The sequence below is a fragment of the Bos javanicus genome, chromosome 10 (genome assembly GCF_032452875.1).
Source record: "Bos javanicus breed banteng chromosome 10, ARS-OSU_banteng_1.0, whole genome shotgun sequence".
In the NCBI taxonomy this organism is placed as follows: Eukaryota; Metazoa; Chordata; class Mammalia; order Artiodactyla; family Bovidae; genus Bos; species Bos javanicus.
Window position 1 is genome coordinate 37,381,056 of NC_083877.1, and position 19,158 is coordinate 37,400,213.

Sequence of the window (19,158 nt, forward strand, 5' to 3'; positions counted from 1 at the left end):
AATAATTTTCCTTCTCCTGGAGGAGCTTCTTTTAACTTTCCTTGAAAGGCAAGTCTTCTGGAAATGAATTCCCTGTGGTTCTATTTGTCTGAAAAGCCTTTATTTCTCCTTCAGTTTTTAAAAAATTCATTTATTTTTGGCTGCATCAGGCATTAATTGTGGCAGATGGAATCTTTGTTGTGGTGCACAGGTTTCTCTCTAGCTATAGAACACAGGTTTAATTTCCCGGTGGAATGTGGGATCTTAGTTTCACAGCCAGAGATCAAACCCACATCCGCTCCACTGTAAGGCACATTTTTAACCACTGGACCACCAGGGAAGTCCCTGTCCTTCAGTTTTGAAAGATTAATGTTCTGCATATAGAATGCTAGGTTGATGGGTTTTTGTATCAATTTAAATATTTCAATCTGATCTTTCTTGCTTGCATGGTTTCTGAAGAAAAGTCTGCTATAATTCTTGTCTCTTTTCCTGTAGAGCATTTCCCCCCTCTTGGCTTCTTTCAAGATCTTTTCTTTATCTTTGGTTATCTGCAGTTTGAATATGATATGCCTAAGTGTAGTTATGTTTTATCTTGCCAGCATTTATGTTGCTTGATGTTCCTTGAGCTTCCTGGATCTGTGATTTGGTTATCTGTCATTAATTTTGGAAAGTTCTTGGGCATTATTACTTCTAATATTTCTTCTGCTCTGTTCTTTTTCCCTCCAGTATTCCAATAATGCATGTGTTGCACATTTTGAGTGTCCCACCATTCTTGGATGTTCTGCTCTGTTTGTTGTTGTTATATTCTTCTCTTTGCATGTCACTTTAGGAAATTCCTATTGTCTTATCTTCAGTCTCGCTGATTTTTTGTCTTTGTCTTTGTCTAATCTACTGATGGATCCATCAAATATATGTTGTAATATTTTTTATTTCTATCGTTTCCTTTTGATTCTTTCTTGATTTCCATCGCTCTGCTTATATTACCAACCTTTTCTTGAATGCTGTCTATTTCTTCCATTAGCACCTTTTGACACACTGGTCATAATTATTTTAAATCCCCTACTTGGTAATTCCAACATCTATGTCATATCTGAATCTAGTTCTGATGTTTGCTTTACTGCCGGGAGCCGGCATATTGCGTATTGAGTGCATATTGCATATTGAGTGCAGCACTTTCCACAACATCATCTTTCAGGATCTGGAATAGCTCAACTGGAATTCTATCACAGCGTGAGGAACTCCGCCCATGACAAAGGTCATGAGGAAGGAGGCTCGGCATACGCAAAGGCGGGTTCGAGCTTCAGGAGTCCCCCTGGAAATTCTCGAGCATATACCCCCAAAACCAGAGTCTGCCTACTTTCTGCTTTGTGCTTTCACCTACACCTCTGACTTTACGGGGGGCTGTCCCCCACTACCTCTCTGAAAAAGAGTTAGCTTACAGCTCCAGTTAATAATTCCTGGGTGTGACAGTGTTTCAACCTACAAACTCCCTTGGAAGTCCTCTAGCCTGCCTGAATAGGTTTTTCCGGCCACATGTGATTGCTCAGAGCCTCCAAACTGTGAGAGGCATGAGATGTTCTAAACTGTCTAAATACAGATTCCTTTGAGCAGTCAAAAGATTGATTAGAGATTGTATTGGTGAAGGGATTTTCACTTGTTGGGCCAATATTTGCTGCTAAGTCTCCATATCCCTTACCTGCTGTGTCCCTGGCAGTGTATTGATTAATATAATTGGTGTAAGTAGTAGCTTTAATGTTTGTAACCTGGGACCCTTGAGTTAATTCTTTTTCTTGTTATAGCCCACCACACCTTTGCTCTGTAGGAATGCAACTTTATCTAATGCTTTTTGGAGGCTGGCGCCTGACTTTAGAATAATCACCTTTAGAGAAAAAGGCCTCCGGGGCAGAAGATGATGCAAATCACCTAAACTTTTGCATATGATATGTTTGCAGGAAGAAAGCCTGGCTTACTGCATGACTCTACCCCTTCCCCCATTATCCTCTATGCATAACTTAAGGTATAAAAACTACTTTGGAAAATAAAGTGCGGGCCTTGTTCACCGGAATTTGGTCTCCCCATGTCATTCTTTCTTTCACCTTCTAGCTGAACTTTTCCTCTGAGGCAGGGAAGCTCGTCAAGCCTACTAATTTTGCCTGGGCTTCTAAGATCTGACCGGGGAGGCCTCAGTGTCTCCTCTCCTTCGGGAGAACGGGAGGACGCCTGTGGCCTTCGTAGGTGACGTAAATTCCCTGCTTTGGAATTTTATTCAGCCTCTTTTCTTCACTGAATTTCTTCACTGAGCTATCCTTATTTCACCACTCTTTATATCCTTAATAAACGTTTAATTAAGCAGTTGTTTCCTGATCCTCGCCAACGCCGTCCCCGCTTCGAATTCCCTGGATCAGCCGGGGCTGGTCCCCGGCACTTTACCTTTTCAGACTGCTTTTACCTGGCTTTTGACATCTCTTGTGGTTTTTGGCTGAAAGTAGACATTGTTTTGGGTAATAAGAACTGAGATAAATAATCCTTTGGCATGAGGTGAATTTTTTTTGGTCACACCATAGTGGTGTGCAGAAATTCCCTGGCCAGGGATCAAACCCATCCGCCCCTCCAGCATTGGGAATGCAGTCTTAATCACTGGACCACTAGAAAAGCCCTGGCATGAGGATTTATGTTAGGCCGGCTAGAGGCTGGTTGTGCTATGGTTGTTTCTTATAGCTGCAGATGTCAGAAGCTTCAAATTCCTTTAATATCCTTGGTTTGTTTCCTCTGCTGACTTTGGGCTTTCCTAAGTACTTATCCGAGCTTACATCTTGCAGCTCTTTCAGCTGTAAGTCACTGTTATTTCACTGGAGCCCTGTTGATGTGGTAGTACAGTGGGGGAGGGGAAGTGTTCTATAATCTAATGATTAAAGCTCTGTCTTTTAATGGGCCTGTCTCTCTGGGCTGTGGCCTTCACATGTTTTTCCACTGGTATAGCTTTTTCCCCTTCTTTGGTGAGAAAGACTAGAGGGAGCTAGAGTGGGAGTAATATACTTCCCCCAACATAGGTAGTGATGCTTTCTAAGACCCACTTAACTTCACATTCCAGGAGTCTGGCTCTAGGTGAGTGATCACACCATCGTGATTATCTTGGTCGTGAAGATCTTTTTTTGTACAGTTCTTCTGTGTATTCTTGCCACCTCTTCTTAATATCTTCTGCTTCTGTTAGGTCCATACCATTTCTATCCTTTATCGAGCCCATCTTTGCATGAAATGTTCCCTTGGTATCTCTAATTTTCTTGAAGAGATCTCTAGTCTTTCGCATTCTGTTGTTTTCCTCTATTTCTTTGCATTGATCGCTGAGGAAGGCTTTCTTATCTCTTTTTGCTATTCTTTGGAGAAGGCAATGGCACCCCACTCCAGTACTCTTGCCTGGAAAATCCCATGGACGGAGGAGCCTGGTAGGCTGCAGTCCATGGGGTGGCTAAGAGCCAGACACGACTGAACGACTTCACTTTCACTTTTCACTTTCATGCATTGGAGAAGGAAATGGCAACCCACTTCAGTGTTCTTGCCTGGAGAATCCCAGGGACGGAGGAGCCTGGTAGGCTGCAGTCCATGGGGTCGCTAAGAGTTGGACACGACTGAGCGACTTCACTTTCACTTTTCACTTTCCTGCATTGGAGAAGGAAATGGCAACCCATTCCAGTGTTCTTGCCTGGAGAATCCCAGGGACGGAGGAGCCTGGTGGGCTGCCGTCTATGGGGTCCCACAGAGTTGGACATGACTGAAGCAACTTAGCAGCAGCAGCAGCAGCTACATTCACATGCTTATATCTTTCCTTTTCTCCTTTGCTTTTCACGTCTCTTCTTTTCACAGCTATTTGTAAGGCCTCCCCAGACAGCCATTTTGCTTTTTTGCATTTCTTTTCCATGGGGATGGTCTTGATCCCTGTCTCCTGTACAATGTCACGAACCTCTGTCCATAGTTCATCAGGCACTCTATATATCAGATCTAGTCCCTTAAATCTATTTCTCACTTCCACTGTATAATCAAGGGATTTGATTTAGGTCATACCTGAATGGTCTGGTGGCAAAGAGTCAGACATGACTGAGCGACTGAACTGAACTGAACTGAACAACATAGGTAAGACGGGAAAAGCCTTTTCCCCTGTAGGAGGATCTTTCTTGAATTTTCACCACAAGAACTTAGTGGAATTTTTGGAGGTAGAAACCATGAAAGTATGGGGGAGGTGGGTTCTTCTAAAGACTGTGGCCTCCAGAAGTTTCTCACTCTGTGCTAGTCCTCACTCAGCTTCCAGAAATTCATCAAGGTTACCATTTCAGTGTTTCTCCCAGTTGGTGGCTTAGGCAGCTTCTGCCCCAGATAAACAGATCTTGGCTATAACTCTCTGGTTTCACTTGCATCTTTATTTCAGTGTAGTGGGTTGACCTGTAACCTCAATTCTCTGATGGATCCAAGCAAAGTCACTGGTTTTCAGGTGTTTGGCTTTTTCTTGTGGTAAGGAAGGGAGTGATGACTTCCAAGCCCTTTGCATGTTGGAGCTGAAACCAGAAGTCCCCTACCTACATCTATATTAGCCCATCCTTTTAAATGCGTGTTTTTATTTATCTTATAATGCACATTATATGTTAGGATAATACACACAGATAATTTAAAACTAATAAAAATGCTTTTGTAGAGTTGTGTGTTCAGAACATTTCAATGATGGAAAGAAGGTGAAAGTGTTAGTTGCTCAGTTGTGTCTGACTCTTTGCAACCGCATGGACTGTAGCCCGCCAGGCTCTTTTGTCCATAGGATTCTCCAGGCAAGAATACTGGAGTGAGTAGCCATGCCCTTCTCGAGGGGATCTTCCCAACCCAGGGATCCAACCTGGGTCTCCTGCATTGCAAGCAGATTCTTTACCATCCGAGCCACCAGGAAAATGCTCTTATGATGGAGGTATACAATAAAAAAAATGTTTGGAGACACTGTGCAAACCACAGCACTCAAAAATGGAGGAAATGGTTACCTGATGCTAATTGCTGTGGCTCCATCACTAACAGATCCAGTCTCATGCCAAATTATAGCCAAAGGAGTGACCAGAAGCCTTAGGTCCCCAAGCTAAAGTGACAGAGCCAGCATGATTTACCCTTTGTTTATATTAACCCACAAAAACAGGTCTCAGACACTCCAGAAAAGTGGGCAGTGAGGAGGGTATCTAGGCAAATCTAGCTATTCTATGAATTAATCCTCAACAAGCTTGCTAACTGACCCTCACCAAACAGACATCTCTCATGAGGACACACAATTGAGGGTCTCTAGGCTGGGGGTTTCCCAGAGGGCAGGCAGGGATGATTTCCTCTTTTTATCATATCCTTCAATCCCCCAGCCCTGTACATACTCAGAAGTCCAATTAGTGTCTGTTGAGTTTAGCTGAGGTAGTATTGAAGGTAAATGTAGCATATTGGGGAATCTCTACCATTGCAAAAAATGTAACTCCATTCAAATACCTGGACTTGTAAGCAGACGGGAGAGAAAGCAGTGCAGCTGCTGCTGCCTTTCCAAGTTGTCAGCCCTGGAATTGGTGGCAGATGGGGGGACGAGGCTTCTGAACCTGTAGACCCAAGGAGAGAAAGCTACCCCTGTGACAGCTAAAAAATGTAGCCAAAATTCCATTATTTGAGTCAGTCTATAATATGTTCTCTTATAAGAGGGGCAGGACACTCAGTAGTCAAGCATCTCAGTTGGCAAGTAACAGAGGCCCAACTCAAACTAACTTAAACCAAAAAACGTTCTATAACTGAATTTTCAAAGGTGATGATTGGGTTTAGAGGAATCCAGGCCTCAAACCACGTCAAGCACACTTCCTAATATTATCTGTCTGTCTATTTATCACCTCTGCCCTCTCCACCCACTCCTCCATCTGTTTCTTCTGAGCTGTCTTTACTCTCAAGTAGGTTACCTTCACAAAGGGGCAGAAATGGCCACAAGCAGCTTCAGGCTGACATTCTCCAGCTTAGTAACTCCTGGAGGAGAATGTATTTCTTTCTCAATAGTTACAACAAAAGACTTGGCCCATATCTCTTGGCCTAGATTTGGTCATCTGCCCATTCCTGAACTAATCGCCTTCACTCTAGTTGCCCCAACAGCCGTGTGGAGCTGGGTGAAGGGGGAAGCCCACCGGAACGAGTGCTGACAGTAGGGTTGCTCTCCAGCTGAAAACTGAGCTTTTTTTTTTAATTTCAGGAGAGGGGGAATGTATTGCAAGGATGCAAAATACTGGGGAGACAAAAATAACATGTTAACTATACCTTAATTGCTTTGCTTTTTAAGAGTCTTATTTGAAATAATGAGAGTTTTATATTTTATTAGGGGAAAACGGTTTTTAAAGACCGTATTCTGGTAGTTGATATTCTCTTTACTAAATTTTTCCTGCTTCTAGTTTTTATGTTTTGTTTTAGTGCAGGGAGATAGAAAATTTTGTTAGACAAAAATGAATCATGAGTTATACTTAAATATCCAACTCAACTTTAACATTGCTGGGTTTTTACTTAAGTTATTCACTTTTATAATTTTACATATTTTCTTTTTTAATGAAATCTCTTTTTGAAGTTTACTTCTTTTTGGCCGTGCTGGGTCTTTGTTGCTATGTGGGCTTTTCTCTAGTTGAGGCAAGCAGGGGCCACTCTCTCGTAGTGTGCGGGCTTCTCACTGCAGCGGCTTCTCTTGTGGTGGAACACTGGATCCAGAGCGAGGGTTCAATAGTTGTTGTTTCAAGGACTTAGTTACTCTGAGAGCATGTGGGATCTTCCCAGACCAGGGTTCAAACCCCTATCTCCTGCATTGGCAAGTGTATTCTTTACCACTGAGTCAGTAGGGAAGCTCCCTACATATTCTCTTTTACACTAAAAATATCCTAATTCCTAATGACATTAATGTACATTATTTACTTTATCCTACATGTGAAAGTTTTGAAGTAGTAACAATATTATTTTTATTTATTATGGTTCACATTTCATTATGGTTTGGGGGTTGACCTTAGGATGTAAGGTTTAGCCTTTGACTGTATGGATCCCAAAAAACTGTGGAACATTCTTAAAGACATGAGAATACCAGAACACCTTACCTGCCTCCCGAGAAATCTGTGTGCAGGTCAAAAAGCAACCGTTAGAACTGGATATGGAACAATGGACTGTTTCCAAATTGGAAAAGGAGTACGTCAAGGCCATATATTTTCACCCTGCTTATTTAACTTATATACAAAGTTTATCATACGAAATGCCAGGCTGGATGAAACACAAGCTGGAATCAAGATTGCTGGCAGAAATATCAATAACCTCAGATATACAGATGACAACACCATTATGGCAGAAGGCAAAAGGGAACTAAAGAGCAATTTGATGAAGGTGAAGGAGAAGAGTGAAAAAGCTGGCTTAAAACTCAGGATTCAAAAACCTAAGATCATAGCATCTGGTCCCATCACTTTATGGCAAATAGATGGGGAAACAATGGAAACAGTGACAACTTTATTTTCTTGGGCTCCAGAATCACTGCAGATGGTGACTGCAGCCATACAATTAAGAGATGCTTGCTTCTTGGAAGAAAAGCTATGACCAACCTAGACAGCATATTAAAAAGCAGAGATATTACCTTGCCAGCAAAGGTCTATCTAGTCAAAGCTATAGTTTTTCCAGTAGTCATGTATGGATGTGAGAGTTGGACTATAAAGAAAGCTGAGTGCCAAAGAATTGATGCTTTTGAACTGTGGTGTTGGAGAAGACTCTTGAGAGTCCCTTGGACTGCAACCCCATACATCCATACATGACTAGTGGAAAAAACATAGCTTTGACTAGACAGACTTTGTCAGCAAAGTAATTTCTCTGCTTTTTAATTTGCTGTCTAGGTTGGTCATAGCTTTTCTTCCAAGGAGCAAGTATCTTTAATTTCATGGCTGCAGTCACCATCTGCAGTGATTTTGGAGCCAAAAAAAAGAAAGTCTGTCACTGTTTCCATTGTTTCCCCATCTATTTGCTATGAAATGATGGGACCAGATGCCGTGATCTTAGTTTTCTGAATGTTGAGTTTTAAGCCAACTTTTTCACTCTCCTCTTTCACTTTCACCAAGAGGCTCTTTAGTTCTTTGCATTCTGCCACAAGGGTGGTGTCATCTGCATATCTGAGGTTATTGATATTTCTCCCAGCAATCTTGATTCCAGCTTGTGCTTCATCCAACCTAGCATTTCTCATGATGTACCCTGCATATAAGTTAAATAAACATGGTGACAATATACAGCCTTGATGTACTCCTTTCCCAATTTGGAACTCCTTATTGCCAAATTCAGACTTGAATTGAAAAAAGTAGGGAAAACCACTATACCATTTAGGCATGACCTAAATCAAATCCCTTATGATTATACAGTGGAAATGAGAAATAGATTCAAGAGATTAGATCTGATAGACAGAGTGCCTGAAGAACTATGGATGGAGGTTTGTGACATTGTACAGGAGGCAGGGATCAAGACCATCCCCAAGAAAAAGAAATGCAAAAAGGCACAATGGTTGTCTGAGGAGGCCTTACAACAGCTGCAAAAAGAAGAGAAGCAAAAGGCAAACGAGAAAAGGAAAGATATGCCCATTTGAATGCAGAGTTCAAAGAATATCGAGAGAGAAAAAGCCTTCCTCAGTGATCAATGCAAAGGAATAGAGGAAAACAATAGAATGGGAAAGACTAGACATCTGTTCAAGAAAATTAGAGATACCAAGGAAACATTTCATGCAAATATCGGCACAATAAAGGACAAAAATGGTATGGACCTAACAGAAGCAGAAGATACTAAGAAGAGGTGGCAAGAATACACAGAAGATACAAAAAAGATCATCACGACCCAGATAATCACGATGGTACGATCACTCACCTAGAGCCAGACATCCTGGAATGTGAAGTCAAGTGGGCCTTAGGAAGCATCACTATGAACAAAGCTAGTGGAGGTGATGGAATTCCAGTTGAGCTATTTCAAATCCTAAAAGATGATGCTGTGAAAGTGCTGTACTCAATATGCCAGCAAATTTGGAAAACTCAGCAATGGCCACAGGACTGGAAAAGGTCAATTTTCATTCCAATCCCAAAGAAAGGTAATGCCAAAGAATGCTTAAACTACTGCACAATTGCACTCATCTCACACGCTTGCCTGGAAAATCCATGGATGGAGGAGCCTGGTACGCTGCAGTTCATGGGGTCGCTAAGAGTCGGACACGACTGAACGACTTCACTTTCACTTTTTACTTTCATGCATTGGAGAAGGAAATGGCAACCCACTCCAGTGTTCTTGCCTGGAGAATCCCAGGGACGGGGAAGCCTGGTGGGCTGCCGTCTATGGGGTCGCACAGAGTCGGACATGACTGAAGCGACTTAGCAGCAGCAGCAGCAGCACACTCTAGTAAAGTAATGCTCAAAATTCTCCAAGCCGGGCTTAAACAGTACCTGAACCGTGAACTTCCAAATGTTCAAGCTGGATTTAGAAAAGGCAGAGGAACCAGAGATCAAATTGTCAACATCTGTCGGATCATCGAAAAAGCAAGAGAATTCCAGAAAAACATCTACTTCTGCATTATTGACTATGCCAAAGCCTTTGACTGTGTGGATCACAAAAAACTGTGGAAAATTATTAAAGAGACAGGGTCGCAAAGAGTTGGACACAACTGAGCGACTAAACTGAACTGAACTTAGGATATGTCCCAAAAGGAATAAACAGCCAACATTTTACATTGCAAGTGACTTGTAAGAATTCATTTTATGTATGTGGTCATGCCATCAATTTGATAAGCAGTTAGGTTCCTTTTCTTCAATCTGCTTTCAGCTTTTACAGATTGCTTTTTTCCCCACTAAAATTAGTATACCAGTTTATTACTCTTTTCAGTATTAACCATTTTGTCTGGTGTGTAGTAGTATCACATTGTAGTGTTAATTTGAACTTCCCTTATGATTAGTGATGTTGAGCATTTTCCCATGCACTTTTTGCCATTTGTATGAGGCTCCTATGGCTGCTATAATATATTACCATAAACTTGGTAGCTTAAAATAAGAATTTTATTCTTTCACAGTTACAGATTGCTTTTTAAAATTGCATTTTCTTCAATTTGGTTTTTAATTCTATAAAATGTACATAGTTCCTAAGTCAAAATTCTTTTAAAACAGATATATTCAGAATTTTACTTCCATCCCTATATTCACCACTTAATCCTTTCCTCCCCTATAGATAACCTTTTAAAAAATTATTATTTGGGGTTTATCCTTCCATTGATAAGAGCTTCAAGGGGGTGGTGTGTGTGGTGTGATCTATGCACGACTTTCCATCTAGTAGGTGAGACAGATCCTTGAGCTCAGGGAGATTCACTCACTGAGCTCACTCACCCGGGTTGTTGTATTGGGGAAGACAGAAAAACAGAGAGGGCTATATCACCAAGATAGCAAGGCTTCTTGAAGCCGTGAAGGACAAAGTTAAAACCAAAACACAGAATCTATAATTATTTCTGAAGTTAAAATACAAAGCATGACACATCCGAACAAACACAAGAGCACCCTCTGTTGGCCTCTGTTGGGATGCATAGAACCGGCAGTGCCTGGATTTGAAAACTGCTGAGACCAGGGTGTCATGTTGGGTTAGCTTTATTAAAGAAATACACCTGCCAACAGACTGGGAGGCCTTTGAGGCCCATGTCAAATTTATTCTTGGCTGTCCCCAGCTTTCAAGTCCTGTGGCCCTTGGGACACATGCTGATAGGAAATATCTATGTTACCACATCCAGGGGAAAAAGATCCTTACTTTCCCTCCTGCACCTCTTTTCCTGGCTTAGAAAAAAAACAAGAGCCGTGTTTTCTACCGTCCCTTGGTCAAAGCTGTGGAAGTAATGACACTGCCCTAACTCTCAAGGTGCTTCCTTACTCAGACAATGTATCACTGTGAGGGATCAGTGTGGAACAATGAGAAAAGGAGTCATGCATCTGGCTTCTCCTCCCTGCTAGCTGTGTGTCCTTGGGCAAATTCTTAACCTCTCTGAGTCTTGGTGTTCTCGTCTGAAAAATAAGAACGGTAGTATCCAATTCATGGGCGTTTCTGAGGTTTAAATGAGTGGTGTGTGTAAAACTCCTGATATGTGATGCCAGTACTGCATATGAACCTCAGTAAATAATAGCTACTACTACTATTATTATTTCCTTTTTGCTTCACAGGAAATTTGTGAGAATCCCCGATTTATCGTTGGTGGAGCCAATAGAACTGACATCTGCCAAGGAGATCTAGGTAGGAAAGTTTCTCTGGTCCTATTTAGCCAAACAATCAAAGGGGTGATTAAGGGGTATGATCCTTTTATAGTAAGTAAAGGGACACGAATCTGGTTTTACTTGTAATGAATTTGGGGGAAGTAGTTTTGATAACATTATTTAAACTCATTCAGCTCTGTGTTGGTGATTGCTTCATTTAATTTCTGTCCCTCCCGCCTTTCTCATCAGTTGTTTGCCTTGTGTCACAACAGGAGGTCGCCTCCTCTCCAGAGTCTCCAGGACACTCACACACCCCACTCAGCAAGACAAAAGCCCTGTTTCTAGCAGGACCCACCTTCCTTGAAGGGCTTCCCTTGTGACTCAGTGGTTAAGAGTTTGCCTGCCAGTGCAGGAGATGGGAGTTTGATCCCTGGGTCAGGAAGAGTCCCTGGAGAAGGAAATGGCTACCCACTCCAGCGTTCTTGCCTGGTAAAATCCCATGGACAGAGGAGCCTGGCAGGCTAAGTCCATGGGGTCACGAGGAGTCAGACATGACTTAGAGACTAAACAACAACCTTCCTTAGAAGGCAGCTCTGAAATTGTGTGCCATGCATGTCCCTTTGGCATGCAGAATCGATATGCTCACAAAAACTGCTTTCATAACTCGAACTCTTGTTTAAACTGCCCTAGAATAGCTCCGTATTAAAGAAGCTTTTCAACAAAGACAACACGTGCCATGTGGATAAGCATCCAATTTTCTGTCTGGTTAATTAGCTTGGCTGCTTCCTCTGTCTCAGCCTCTTATTTGGAAGGTATTGTCTTTACTGCAAACTGGAGAAAAGTTCTGTGAAGTAAAGTTGGAGGAAACAAACATCAACAGACACAATTTAGAACTTGAGGGAAAAGGGGCACTCAAGGCCAAATGAAAGGAATTTAGCTAATTTGGTCCCGGAAGGAAAGGCTGAAGAGGTTTTGAATATCTGACTTCCTGCACTTGAAGGAAGGCTGCCTGCAGAGCCCTGGCCAGCTAATAACCTGGGCCTTCCAACCGACACACTGTTTCAGAGGAAAGGCTGGCTGCTTGGGAGGTGGGGAGTGGGGAGGTGGTAGTGGTGGTGGGAGGAGGCCTGTGGAGGCTCTCAGCCTCCCCTCTGCAGTCTCAAAGATGCCGTGACATCCCACACGGCACAGCAAAGGCCTTGCATAACCTAGCCTGTGTTCTGTTAGTGTTCCTGGCCTGCCACTTGGGCATTCACACACATACACGCACACACAAACAGGGCAAAGTGCCACCTCCAAATACTAACCAGCTTTCCCTTACAGTACTAATGGGCTGGTCTGATGGATCTCAGATGCTCAGATTCTGCAGTCACATTGCAAAGGTGCAGGGCAGGCAGCTTTCCTACAGGTGTTAGAAAGAATGACCCAATTATGACTCCCACTGCTCAGTTTCCACTGAGGTCCAGATGGAGGTCTGAGCTTATACTGCAGATAGAAGAACTGCCTATAGCCTTCAGGAAAGCAGTCACGAGGGAGTAAGTTACCTTGTTAATCGCATGGTCCAGGGACTGCAGTCACACTCCTTTCCTTGGCTGACATGTCCGTAAGGTCAGATCTGGAAGCAGGACAGTGAGAGCCCAGTGTACGCCCTTCTCCAGAAAGCAGAGCAGCTAATGGGGATGGGGTCTCCTTCCTCCCTGGAGGTGTGGGCCCTCCTGTGACCTGTGCCACGTATTTGCCTGCAGGGGACTGCTGGTTTCTTGCAGCCATCGCTTGCCTGACCTTGAACAAGCGTCTGCTTTTCCGGGTCATACCCCATGATCAGAGTTTCACCGAAAACTACGCGGGGATTTTTCACTTCCAGGTGAGGTCAAGGGACTGTAGTTAAGAGGACCAGCGGGCTGTCCACCTACCGCTGGTCTCCCAGGCTTGACTTCCCCGTGGCTCCAGGAAAGATTCCCACCCACCCAGCCAGCTATGGCTGTGGGCAGTGACCCTCTTCAGGCCTCAAGCCTGTGAGGAAGTAGTTGTTTATTTCTTCCTACCCTCAAACCCCTACACTTTCCGTTAGGCCCCAGAAAGGTTAGAAGATATCCTGTTTGCTGGCCTGTTGGTCTATTTTTACCTTTCCAGCTGTCAGGCTTCTGTGTGATAACCAGAAGTCCTTCTCAAGTAAATCCCTAAGACACTAGCACTGGGAATCCAGAGGGCCCTTTAGGCTGCAAAAGAAATGCCAACACAGGTCTATACCCACACTATCATTTACCCCTTCCGGGCTCTGGAAGAAAAGTCTGGTTAATCTGGGGACCAGGCTTCTGGCTTGGCCCAGCAATGAGTCTTTTGGTTTCAGAATAAGTTCAGACACTGGAAACTTTCTGGATCCAAATTGTCCTAGCAAAGAGCCAAACCCCATGCTGTCCCAGAACTGAAATGAGCTTTGTATGTGGGCACTTGTATCTACGGGTGTTCTGAGGCTTCTGAACAGCCCTGAAGGCTCCCAGTGTCCTGGACTGACCCAGATCATCAGTTGATCTTGTATCCCAGGATGGAAGGCCTCAGAAAGTATCTTCTCTGAAGGTTTAGGATCAGACTCCTGCTGCCATTCCAATGCAGACAGGGCAGCAGGGTCCCACGTTTTGTTTTTCCCCTATGCCACTGAGCTGCTCACTCCCCTTGGGTATTTAAAAGATCTGAAACCAAAAGGATCATAAACATAAAGACCACACGGATTTTTGCCTTCTTGTTCATAGGAGAGTAAATGTCATTAGAAGGAAATTAAACTACTTTTGGCTTTCTTGGGTTAAAACCGATTTGTTCAAGAAAGATCATCTAGAATTGGGATTACTGGACAGTGTTCCTGGTTTAACCAGAGTATATTCTGGGTCACCTTCCATTTCCATGTCAATCCTTCTTCTTCAACAACCATTCCTACCTTATTTGTCATCAAGAAGTACATAAATTATACGTCACCTTCTCCTAGACCAGTGCTTCTCAGCCCTGACTGCATATGAGGATCAGCTGAGATAACAAATGATACTGATACCTAGGCCCTCCCAGACCTACAGAGCAGAAGGAAAATCTCAAGCCCTCAGATACACACGGAGTACCTACCATCCCCTGTACTGAGCTGGACTGTGTGGGAGAGACATAATGGTTTGTAACATACTTGCTGCCCTCAAAGAGCTCACAGTCCACTTAAAGACAGATTCACCTTCTCTGAACCCAGAATAGTGTGAACAAAAGGAATGTGGGGTAGGGACACATTTCCCACTGGTAATCTGAGGATGGCACTGTGCTTGATGCTTCTGTGCAGTTCTGGCGCTATGGAGACTGGGTGGACGTGGTTATTGATGACTGCCTGCCAACTTACAACAATCAACTGGTTTTCACCAAATCCAACCATCGCAATGAGTTCTGGAGTGCTCTGCTGGAGAAGGCTTATGCTAAGTAAGACGGGGATAGGAAATCTTTAGTTTCCATAGTGAGCTCTTTAATCCTCCCTTCTTGGTGGCACTACAGATCCTGGATCCCAGCATTATTTCTCTGGAACTCAAATCCCAGAGCCTTGGTAGGCTCAACCTCCTGAGCTCACTATATATACACATATGTATGTATGTATGTATGTATGTATATATATATATATAAAACTTTTTATTTTGTATTGGGGTACAGCTGATTAACCATGTTGTGATAGTTTCAGGTGAACAGTGAAGGGACTTGGCCATATGTATACATGTATCCATTTTCCCCCAAACTCCCCTCCCATCCAGGCTGCCATATAACACTGGAGCTCAGAATAAGTGAAGAAAAGCTATGTTGCCTCTCAGAAGCTCCACTCCAGCTACTAATGGCTTTAATGGAGCCCTACTTCAGATTTTGAGTATAGTGGAAACAGAACTATCAGGAAGTGGGAATAGAAGGTTCCAGCCCCAATGTTTCTCCTCTCTGTGGCCTTAGCTGGTCACACAGCCTCTGGGGCTCAGTTTCTCTATTGTGAAGAAAGGGAATCATAATATCTGTTTAAAAGCTTACAGAGTTGTTGGAGAATTTGGACAAGACAGCATCACAGGACCCAAGAGTAAAGTCCTGGAGCCAGGGGTACCTGGATCATGTTTCCTGGAACCCTGTGACCCCAGACTAGTCTTCATCCTATCTCTAAGGCTCCATGGTTCATATGAAGCCCTGAAAGGTGGGAACACTACAGAGGCCATGGAGGACTTCACGGGAGGAGTGACAGAGTTTTTTGAAATCAAGGATGCTCCCAGAGACATGTACAAGATCATGAAGAAAGCCATCGAGAGGGGTTCCCTCATGGGCTGCTCCATTGATGTAAGTCTGCAGTATGGGGTGCAGGACAGGGAGCTGCCTGTTACTGGGAAGACTTACCCAGTGAACAGCAGCACAGGGCTTTCCTCTGGGGCGGGGTGAACGTTCTGTTTTAGGAAGCAGAAAAGTAGCTCTCAACTTTGAAAACTGGGAATTTCTCAAGGGAGAAGTTTCTGGAGGTTTTCAATAAAGATGCAAAAATTTAGTTGGAAATAGGCCTCCGGGGCTGGTGTTTCTCAGTTCCAGCATGCCCCTAGTAAGCTGGCCACACACTGGGCTATGGACCTGAACCTACCAGTTCCCTAAGAAAGCCTCCCAGTCATTGAGCTTTGATCAGATCTCACATGTGGGACCCAGGCTTTGTGTTGTACTCTGGGAGAAGCTCAGCCTGCAGTCCACCTCTCAGCGAAGTGGTGTGAACTGAGACCAGAGCCAAGGGCAAGGGGATGGCAGACTGGCCAGGGGATACACCCTCCCTGGGGAGTAGTCAATGTATTGTAACAGTCTTGGTTATCTCTGTTGGTGAGGAAGGGGCCCAAGCTGAATTCCTGTTCCTTCCTCTCCTAGTATACCCAGTAGATGGGAAAGCTTGGGAAGATGAAGCACCCATGGACAAACGTTTTCTTTCTGCATCACTGTTCTCCATCTTTTCTCCATTCATGCTCTACTTATCTCTCCTCTGTTTCTTTGTCTGTCCCCTCCCTTCTTTCTCTCTCCTTCCCTTTCTATCACCCTCCTTTGTTACTCTGTCTCCCTCTCCTGGACTGTCCCCTGCCCTCCCTGTTGGGCCTCAGGATGGCACAAACATGACCTATGGAACCTCTCCTTCTGGGCTGAAAATGGGGGAGTTGATTGAGCGGATGGTGAGGAATATGGATAACTCGCGGCTCAGGGACTCAGACCTCATCCCTGAGGGATGCTCAGATGACAGACCAACTCGGGTGTGTACTCCTCCCACCTGCATGGCCCGGGTGTGTTGCGTGGTGTCAGACCTTCCTCAGCAGCCGGCACCGCCCACGTGGGCTCCTCCTGGGGCCTTCCAGGGGTCTGGGTTGGAATCTCTTGCTCGCTCTAAGGCTCCTGAGGCAAGGGGGGGAGACAGCTTTTGGAGGGAATCTCTGGCGGGGGAGGGGAAGGGGTTCCTTCATACTCCATGGTCCAGGCAGTTTCTCTGATAATGAATTAACTGGCATAAATATTTATGAGAGAGATTTCATTTATTTGTAAAGTATTTCTCTCCTTCTAGTTTGTTCATTTATGTATTTGACACTTATTTACTGAGCTCCTACTAGGCACTCTTCTAACAAACAAAGAAAATTCTCTCCCATTTGTTTCGGATTCTAAGGAACAAGCAGTTTCCACACACTCCCCCCGGCCCCACCCCCCGAGCTTGTATTCTAGTAGTTTTGGAAGTAATACATGCTATACAGTAAAGCAGAGAAAAAATGAACCTATTTTTTCCCTATCTGAGGATAATAACATTTGGCATATGTCCTACTAGGGTTTTTCTATGCATACACCTAATCTAAATCTTTATTTTAAAAATGCAGTCATACTGTATGTACCTCTTTGCAGCATGCTTCTTTTTCAGTTAGCTTTATATACCTAATGTGTCAACAAGAATCACATTCTTAGTGTGTCTTCTATAACATTTTTCGTGGCTGTACAATAGTCCAACATGCAGATAAATTGTAGTTTTTTTACCCCATAACTTATTATTGGGAATTTAAATATTTTCTTTTTCTGTTTTGGCTGTAGTTTTTAAATGTTACAGCTAACATCCTATTACATACATCTTTGTGTCCATCCAGGACACTTTCCTTTGGACAGATGGCCAGTAGTGGAATAGCTGGAAATGCATATGTAATGCCACAAGAGTCATTTCAAGTGGTTTCCCTGGTCCAAAACTGAGAGGTTTATGAACCTCCTGCCCCCCTCCCTTTCTATTCACATGGTCTGGGTCCTCTAAAGACTAAAATCTGGAAGAGTTTGAGATGTCAAAAGCCTTGGCTCCTCACATACCCCTCACTTTGAAAAGGGCTCCAGGCTACCTCTTAAAGCTGTCATATCACCAGGCAGAGTGAAGCCACAGAGATCCATCTAGGGCTCAGTGGGTTTGGGCCATTCTACCCTTCTCCCAAGGATCTCCTGTGGCTGCAAATCTCAGATGGAAGAGACTTCCCTGCTCCCTGAGGCACAGTCATGTCTGAGCAGGACTCTCCTCTAGCTGCCTTGGAATTCTCTGCCTGGGTACAGGAACTTTTAATTTCTTTCTTTTTTTTAATTTTTTGCCACATGACATGGCACGTGGGATCTTCGTTCCCCCAATCAAGGATCAAACCCGCACTCCCTGCACTGCAGGTATGGAGTCCTAACCACTGGACCACTAAGGAAGTCTACTTGTAATTTCTTGAATATGTTCTAGGGTGGGTGGAGAAGGTGAGGGGATATAAAGATAAAAGGTTAGACCTCCATGTTTCATCTAACCCCCTTTCTCAATCCCTTTCTCTTCCAGGAATAGTCAACCCTGGGTGGGCTCAGGGAAGGGGAGCCTGACCCAAGGCAGCCTCCATCCACCCCCACTTCTTCCTTTGAAAGGCCCAAGGGATCCAGAAAGGAGGGCCAGGCACGCTCTCACTCACCTCGAGGCCCCAGCCTCCACATTGTTCTCCAATGGTTAAGGGACCAGCTTGACGGAAACACCTTGTCTGGGCTGCATATTCTTGGCTCTCTTAAAGGGCTAGTGTGGGTCTTCTCATGGCTAGGAGGCACGCTTCCAGAGCATGGAGGAGTCCTTGTCCTCACTGAACCCAGGATGTGAACCAGTGTGAACTTTGTCTCAGGAAACAAGCCCTGACAGGCTGTCCGGTTTTCACTCCACAGACGATTGTTCCAGTTCAGTTTGAGACAAGAATGGCCTGTGGGCTGGTCAAAGGCCATGCCTACTCAGTCACTGGGCTGGAGGAGGTAAGCCTGGCGGGGTATGAAGGGTTAGGACTTGAGGGGCTACTTGGGGGAACCTCCTGAAGTCAGGACTTGGCTTTCTGTGCCCTTTTGCATCTGCAGAATTTGCCTCCAATCAGGTACTCAGGCTGAGTGCCTGGGGTTGGAGGAGACTACTGGGACTTGTAGGTGGATCTTGCCACAAGACAGTGCTCAGTTTATGTTTGTTTTTAGTGCTAAAGATAGCAATTGCACCAATATTTCCAAAGAACAAATAGAAATCACTTTGGTTTTATGAAATTAATTTCATGGGCTCTTGTGTTTCTTGTTTTTCATGGTCAGTAATGATGTTTTGCTCCCACTGGCACATCTGGCCTTAACTGGGTCATGACAGAGACAGGGAGTTTGTCAGGCCCCTTGTGCACAGTTGGGCAGTTGTGCCCTGGTCATAGGGATGGGCAGAGAGAGGCAGTTGTCCACAGCAGCCCAAGCTGCAGACAGGAGGAAGGGGCCCCTTTTTCTGATAAATCTACTTAGAGGTGACATTTTCTGTCACTCTTCAGCCAGCAGGGGCATTTTTTTCTATTAATAATTCATGCAGAGACACCTAACTGCCAGCAGAGCCCTACATTATATGCCCTGCCTCCTCCACCCACTCCACCCA

General features: G+C 44.1%; 1 protein-coding gene across 6 annotated transcripts in view; it reads left to right on the forward strand.

The window, feature by feature from the left end:
• CAPN3 (calpain 3) overlaps window positions 1-19,158 on the forward strand; it is a 58,402-nt gene that overhangs the window by 17,743 nt on the left and 21,501 nt on the right. For all 6 annotated transcript variants that reach the window (XM_061430890.1, XM_061430892.1, XM_061430894.1 and 3 more), the window contains exons 2-7: window positions 11,196-11,265; window positions 12,971-13,089; window positions 14,539-14,672; window positions 15,386-15,554; window positions 16,346-16,492; window positions 18,435-18,518. In XM_061430890.1, the coding sequence (XP_061286874.1) occupies window positions 11,196-11,265; window positions 12,971-13,089; window positions 14,539-14,672; window positions 15,386-15,554; window positions 16,346-16,492; window positions 18,435-18,518 (723 nt within the window). The remainder of the gene's footprint in view (window positions 1-11,195; window positions 11,266-12,970; window positions 13,090-14,538; window positions 14,673-15,385; window positions 15,555-16,345; window positions 16,493-18,434; window positions 18,519-19,158) is intronic.